The sequence below is a fragment of the Galleria mellonella genome, unplaced genomic scaffold (assembly GCF_026898425.1).
Source record: "Galleria mellonella isolate WM207_F2 unplaced genomic scaffold, CSIRO_AGI_GalMel_v1 utg778, whole genome shotgun sequence".
Taxonomy (NCBI): domain Eukaryota; kingdom Metazoa; phylum Arthropoda; class Insecta; order Lepidoptera; family Pyralidae; genus Galleria; species Galleria mellonella.
The window spans coordinates 1,023,145-1,031,534 of NW_026442150.1; the positions used below are offsets into that span (position 1 = coordinate 1,023,145).

The window sequence follows — 8,390 nt, forward strand, 5'->3', positions numbered from 1 at the left end:
TTTTGTTGCGGCACATATTTAACGATTTCAAAATTTGGCGGCACACAAAGAAAAAGATAAAAATTATTTACTTACTACAACACACTGCATAAATAGTTTATGACAAAAACTTTAAATATTTGCAAAATTTGGCGGCACACTTTTAAAATTTGGCGGCACACAAAAGTGCCGCGGCACAGTGGTTGAGAATCACTGGTCTATGTAATAGAATGAGCTCTAGAAAATGTATTAACATATTATTTTGGCATTTGTCTAGAGAAAAAACTAATTAAGTATTATATGTATATTAGTATTATGTTATTATTTTGCATCATAAGTTCGGTAGTAATAAATATTGGTTTATTAGTAAGACTAAAAAAATATATAACTTTTTTAGAATATTACTTTCATATTTGGACAGAAATAGAAAATTATATATGGCAACCCAAGCAGGCCTGGCGTGACGCCGGCCGGCGTCGACTCGATTACGTATGGTTATTCGATAACAAAACGAGCTGCAAGTCTGTCGAGTCACAGAGTATAGATAGAATAATAAATACATACATACGGAGTGCGGACTTTTGATTTGACTCATTCTTCCCGCAGCGACTACCATGGCGCCAGTGTGTTTATTACGGACTAGTGGTGTTTTCCTATTATTATTTTTATTATTAAGCGCATGTGTTGCCTCGCCGCCATGGATATTTTCCGTGCGTGTAAACAATGTTTCGTGTACTGACAATACGTGTTACTATAACGTAAATGTGACCGGTAATGGTGTTAAAGAGTGGTCGTTAACCTCCAAGCCGGGTGTAAGAGGTGAACTTTGTGAAAACATTGTTTCTATCGAGAGAACGCTAAATAACGTTGACATAAAAGTGTCCAAGTCTGGAAAGTTGTATTTCTGTGCTAAAGGCATTTACGGGTGGACACATCAAGGGAGCAGTATATTTTTGGACGCAAATGACGTCATCAAACGAAATGAGTGGAGGTGAGTCCAGTGATATGTTTTTTTTCGAAACCGATTTGAATATAAATATACATACAAGTGTGTACATAGGGTTACATTTTTAGATTAACTATTCACAGCAAGGTAAAGCTGTTTGTAATTATTTTGTGATCCTATTTGATTTACTTTTTAATACGCCAGCTATTCGTATGGAGATTAGTATAAGGTATTTTTTTAATTTGGAATAAAAATGATAAAATGGCGGTATATTTGAAATTGTCAATTGTATTTTTACGTGTGAATACTGAATTATATAATAACATATAGCTATATAAATGTTGCCAAGTGGTTATTTAAGCGTATACCTATTTCGTTGTCTTATTACATGATTAGATTATTGATCAGCGTTGTGATTTAAGATTAGATAGGTATGTGTCACGAATTATTACGCACGCGGGTAGTTGCACAAGTGCGTCACCCCAGCTGGAACAGTTGGCAACCTTGATGGGAAGTTTTTTTTTTTAGTTTCATGACCAAGAAATAGATTTTAATGCCTTACCGCTGAACATTTAATTACTAATCTTTAGGTAATATTTTAAGTTCTTTTATTAATATTTATAGTAGGTATATTATCTATTATATGTACAAAATACATAGATTATATATTTTTTACAGTGTTAATTAATAAATAAATATTAATAATTAAATTATAAATTAATAATTAATTCACCAGAGGGAGACTTTGTACAAAAGTCGATTGCTTGGGTACCTCTGTCCTATTCGTGTTTCAACCGTGAAACAGCTGTGTTTGCATGGCTGTGTTTCGGTTTGAAGGGTGGGATATGGCGTGAATTTACACGGTACAGAGGAGTAACACCCGAGTCCTCAGGAATGGCAACGCATGGGGGGTATCATGGGCGAAACGGTATACTCTGTTATGTCCATGATACTGCTCATGTCTATAGGCGACGGTTACCACTTTCCATCAGGTGGGCCGTCAGCTTGTTTGCCATTCTAAGTTGTATAAAAAAAAAAGTTAAGTTTATTATTTTCATATTATTTGATTATGCTAAGTCCGTTGGCAATTTCTTAATTGTAATTTTTATATACTTAATAATTTTATTAAAATACCCACATTTTTTTTTTATCTATACGTAAATACCCACAAAAATGACAAACGTGAAATGAACACTTTGTTAATGTACAATTAAATTCACATGAATTTTATCATCGTCATCGAAGTCATTATCCGTCCACTGCTGGACATAGGCCTGCCCGTAGACCGCCATAAGGAACGGTCCTGAGCCACCTGCGTCCGGGGGGAAGGGATTGTTAGTAATGGTGACTGAGAATCCCATTGCTAGCAATATACCCAACCAGGTCGACCTCCTCGCGGTTCCCCCTGGAAACTATTATGGTTAATTCCTGATGGATGCATCATGATGGGCTAACTGGCCTGTTTTCATTCTCATCTATCACTTTTCACTGGTGCTCCGTCAGCGTATCCCGTTAGCGCAGGCGGGGTTACCATTTTCACCCATCATAAAAAGTGTCTTTTACGTTTTGAGTAGATAAATGATAAAATTGTATAAAAATACTACTGTAAATGGCGGTAAATACGTACTAATTCAATTAGCCACTCACTAGTTACTACGAAACAGGGTAACGAGCCTAGTGTAGTGATCACTGATAAGTAAATTGAGCAAGTACTCGCAATTTTATTAAAAAAAAAAATTACAGTCTATTAATTTTCAATATTTCTAATCGATTATTTATACCCGTAACCGGCGAGCGTGTATGAAAAGATTGATGAATGTGGAGGAAGCGAGAGAGGTTTGTTCGAATCGAAGCATTTGGCGTTCCATTGTTTCTGCGCTACCCTAATGGGAGACAGGCGTGACAGATATGTATGTATTATTTATAAAGTTGCCTTGTAGATATCCCAGCATGGAATTGACCACACTTTCCGTTCCCGTGGGTGTTGTAAGAGGCGATTAAGTCTTAATGACCGAGGGATGGGCAGCAGCGTTTCTTTTAAAAAGACTATTCATTCCTAGAGAATACATTATAGGGTCAAAAAGGGTGTATTAAGGTTCCTTCAGGGTCGGCGACGCGCACGTGACAACCCTGGTGTTGCAGGCGTCCATGGGCTACAGCGACCGTTTACCATCAGACGGGCTGTATGCTTGTTTGCTACCTTTGTGGTATAAATAAAAGCTTTTTATTTATACATATAATAAAACTGTAGAGGCCGAGTGTCTGGTGTGCCATAGGAATTGCTAGAACGTAGGTAGTTTTCGATGCGATTGTCTGCGAAACTAGCTGACCTGACGGTAAGTGGTAACCGTCGTCTATAGACATGAGCAGTACCGTGGACATAACAGAGTATACTGTTTCGCCCGTGATACCCTGTGCGTTGCCAATCCTGAGGACTCAACAGTATATGTTGCACATCATCGATGATAACTCAAACTGGACAACGGGGCGACCAGAATCTTCCCATTATATGTAGGAACGTTGCCGACATACATACCTTTTAGATGACTTATGCTTATCGCAGACTAGTCATTGCAAAAATTCCTAAAGACCAGAAAACGCGATCTTGAAATCCTAATTGTCAAATGCCTGAAGTCGTGTTGGTTGCCGCCAAAATTTGTACTTGCAAGGGAAACATAATGATAGCTTGTTTAACTTTTATCCAACGCCATCTAGCAGCAAATTGTCGGTTTAATTTTTACCCTTACTCCGTACTTATTATACAAATTTACCAGAGGGGGACTTTGTACAAAATTCGTTTGCTTCGGCACCTGTGTACCGATTCGTGTTTCAACCGTGAAGCAGTTGTTTGCATGACTGTGCTTCGGTTTGAAGGGTGAGATGTGGTTGTGAATTTACAGGGTACAGAGAAATAATATCTGAGTCCTTAGGAATGGCAACGTATAGGGGGTATCATGGGCGAAACAGTATACTCTGTTATGTCCATGGTACTGCTCATGTCTATAGGCGACGGTTACCACTTTCCATCAAGTGCTCTGCCATTCTATGTTGCATAATAAACAAAAACTGATCTGCCTTTCATCTCACCTATCATCCCTCATTGATACCCCGCCAGCGTATACCGTTAACGCCCGCGGGGTCATCATCATTCCATTGTCATCAATTAAAAAAAAAACTATCACCCCTCACTAGCGCCCCGTCAGCGTACCCCTTTATTTTTTTTTATATTGAGGCGTGGCTTGGAATCGCGTCCTTTCGCCATTGCGCAGGCGAGGTCCCTATTCTATTTTCTCTCTATTAAATCGCTACCATATTTAGATAAACAGATAGATAGATATATAATTTATTTGCATCACTTACAGCACAAAAATAACAACAACCATAGATAGATATATACATACACAAAAAAAAACAATACATATACTAAAAAAAACAAAAACGAAAGGGACATAGAGAATAAAGAAATGTCATTTTTTTCTATCCATTTAATATTTTTTTTTATTTAATTATTTCTTATTTTTTTTTTGTATAAAATGTTTTCGCATTTTCATTACCATTGATTTTTTTTGATGTGTGAAAATGGTATGGTAACCCCGCCTGCGCTAACGGGATACGCTGGCGGAGCACCAGTGAAGGGTGATAGGTGAGAATGAAAACAGGCCTGTTAGCCCATCATGATGAATTCATCAGGAATTTAACCATGATAGTTTCCGGGGGGAACTGCGAGGAGGTCGACCTGGTTGGGTATATTACTGGCAATGGAATTCTCAGTCTCCATAACTAACAATCCCTTTCCCCCCTACCATTGATATTGGGATCGATTATCAAAATTATGCAATTACGCTTGAGTGCGGCCTATACTGCACTTTACCACTAAGAGATCCCTGTCTGTCAAAAGGTCGTCGACCCGTGGCGGTTTATCATGAAATGAAATTCCTAATTTTCGCTTCAGTAAATGGAGCTTTATATTGTCATTCATAAATCCTACTATCAAAAGTCTAAAGGAACGATATTGTTGCAGATTCAATTTAATATATAAGATTTTTTTTATACAACTTAGAATGGCAAACAAGCAGACGGCCCACCTGATGGAAAGTGGTAACCGTCGCCTATAGACATGAGCAGTACCATGGACATAACAGAGTATACTGTTTCGCCCATGATACCCCCCATGCGTTGCCATTCCTGAGGACTCAGGTGTTATTCCTCTGTACCCTGTAAATTCACGCCATATCCCACCCATCAAACCGAAACAGCCATGCAAACACAACTGCTTCACGGTTGAAACACGAATGAGACAGAGGTACCCAAGCAATCTACTTTTGTACAAAGTCTCCCTTTGGTAATTAACTCTTTTTACTTAATATTGCACGTACTGGCCACTTATACATTTTTTACTATTAAAAATATAATGCATTCTGTCGATTCTTTTTTAATTTTCCAAAAGAATGTTGAAAACATTTTTTTTTATTCATTAAAAACAATTATAACGGCAAAAGCCAAATCAATGTTATAAATCTAGTGTGCCAACATACAAAGTTATAATAAATGTGTTTAACCCGACTCGAGATATGTCTGAGCCGCTTCCAATATCTTTGGCAGGCTGCTACTAAATGTATCAATGTTGTTTATAATATTATTATCGAAGCATTTGGCGTTCCATTGTTTCTGCCTACCCTAATGGGAGACAGGCGTGACAGATATGTATGTATGTATGTAATATTATTTAATATTCGTACATAATAATATGTATTTTATTTATCTCGCCGTTCTTATAAATATATAATAGTTTAGCTGCATTTGCATCGTAATTATAGTTATTACTCTGTACCGTGTAAATTCGCGCCATATCGCACCCTTCAAACCGAAACACAGCCATGCAAACACGACTTCCTTCGTTCCTATTCTATGCAAGGACCACAAGCCAATGTACATTACATACAATGTACTAACTATTACAATGTACACATACAATACAATCGTGTTATTAATTGGTATCAATTACAATACTGAGTCATGTGAGCGCGTACACTGATAACACGCCGTCTGGCCAACTCGAAACATGTTTTTATATATAAACTAGCGGCCCGTATATATATATATATATATATATATATATATATATATATATATATATATATATATATATATATATATATATATGTATTGTTAATACACACACTATTTTTAGTAAGGGCTTTTGAATTATTTAAACCTGGCAACAGGAGCCAGCTATTATAGCCACGAATACGCAGGTTATGGAATGAGCTCAAGCCGAGGTTTTCCCAAGAGACTACAGCATGTCTTTTTTTTTAAAAAAAAAAAGGAGGTAAAGAGGTTTTTCAGGGTCGGCAACGCTCGCGTAATACCTCTGGTATTGCAGGCGTTCATAGGCTACGGTAACCGCTTACCATCAGGTGGGCGGTTGCTTGTTTGCCACTTCAGTGGAAATCAAGAAAGTAGACTGGGACCTCGCTATACCAGTCTCCTTGTACTATCCACCAGATAGTCCGTCAGCTTGACTGATTGTCAGAGTTACATAAAAAACCGCCTATAACCGGTCTACGGCCAATTGGACGAATTAAACTTGAACATCAATTTAATTGAACGAAATATACTAATGAATGAATGGTATGTATTGAATGAAACAAAACCGGTTAAAAGCGCATTTTTTTTTTTATAAATAGCTAGTTTTTAATGACGACTTCGCGTAACCGGGACATGTTTACTGACTGGGTAAATGTAATGTATTGTAAATTAGACTCTATTTCCCACGCTTAGCCTTTCATTTGGGCCGTTGTGCGTATGAGTCGTGGCTAGTACAGCTAACCTCCGCCCAGAAGGACAGAAGCTTGCTGGGATCTTCACAGGCCTCACGGAGCGACCTCACCGTTCCGAGGATTTCAAAATGTTGATAGGCCATAGCTTCACGTTCCAGGATTACGTGAGCAGCCGTTTCTTCGGCGTCGAAACAGCCTCGACATAGAGGGCTGTCTGTGGCTCCTATTGTGTATAAATGTTTGTTTAATGGACAATGGCCCGTTATTGTCCCTATACTGATTGCAATAATAGATTGCTGATTCGATTTAGAAACTAAATTGCGCTTTTAGAAAGATATATTATCCCTGAGTGCTATAGACTACTTTTTATTTTGTTTTTTTTTTTTTTATACAACTTAGAACGGCAAACAAGCTGACGGCACACCTGATGGAAAGTGGTAACCGTCGCCTATAGACATGAGCAGTACCATGGACATAACAGAGTATACTGTTTCGCCCATGATACCCCCCATACGATGCCATTCCTGAGGACTCGGGTGTTATTCCTCTGTACCCAGTAAATTCATGCCATATCCCACACTTCAAATCGAAACCCAGCCATGTGAACACAACTACTTTACGGTACAAACACGAATGGAACAGAGGTGCCTAAGCAATCGACTTTTGTACAAAGTCTCCCTCTGGTAAATATATTTTTTCAATAATTAATCGCGATAAATGTAATTGAAGTCGAGCAAAAATTCTATAAAATGGCGTGCGCCTGCCTACACGATTTGAAATAAAAAAATAAGATGTATAGCAAAAATTTTAATTCTTTTTTTGCTTTAAAGAAGAGATCACAACATTATATAGGTATCTAAGTTTACTATCTCAGCCAAAAAAGTTAGTTTTTATGTTAAATGTAAAATAAATTTTACGAGGCGTTAATTTTAAAATCATAGAGAATATCAATGCAGAACAATAGAGTAAAACTAACAGATTTTTTCATCGCGACTCCGATCAAACTGTTTATAATTACTCCTCTCCATCCAAAGGTTGGCTGCAAGAGATCGCTCTCAGCGATAAGGCCGCCCATTGTTGTCTCACTGCGATCATTTCTTGTAATTGTTTGTATCTATAATAAGTTTACTATTGTAATCTTTTGGAGGAAACAATAAAGAGTATCTATCTGTCTACTTGCACAGGCGCCGCAACGCTAACCTTACTAAAATGTGTTGAACAGTTTAAGAGTTATACAAACAAATATTGCACCTACTGTTTAAAATAAAGCAATAAAGATTATGTCCCACAAAATATTTATTTTAATTGCGACTAACTCGGTTATTTTGATTTAAAAACTAAATTACTTTAAAAAAATTTTGCTAAAATTTCTATTTAACTAATCTGTAAGTATGTATTATACATATTTACAATTTCAGATAATAAATAAATAAATATAAATATATACGGACAAATCACACAGATTGAGCTAGCCCCAAAGTAAGTTCGAGACTTGTGTTATGGGATACTAACTCAACGGTACTATATTTATAATAGATACATATATAGATAAACATCCAAGACGCAGGCCAATCAGGAAAAGATCGTTTTCCATCATGACCTGGCCGGTGATCGAACCCGGGGCCTCCACGTCGCAGGCAGGCGTGTTGACCGCTGCGTCACGGAGGACGACAAAAGAACTTTCC

The 8,390-nt window shown here is 37.4% G+C and overlaps 1 protein-coding gene across 1 annotated transcript in view; it reads left to right on the forward strand.

Moving 5' to 3' along the window:
* The first annotated feature begins 498 nt into the window (after nt 1–498).
* The window catches only part of LOC113510191 (unextended protein-like), a 53,099-nt gene continuing 45,207 nt past the window's right edge, over nt 499–8,390 (forward strand). Inside the window, exon 1 of the mRNA XM_026893640.3 lies at nt 499–970. Coding sequence (XP_026749441.2) covers nt 594–970 — 377 coding nt within the window. The 5' untranslated portion in view covers nt 499–593. The remainder of the gene's footprint in view (nt 971–8,390) is intronic.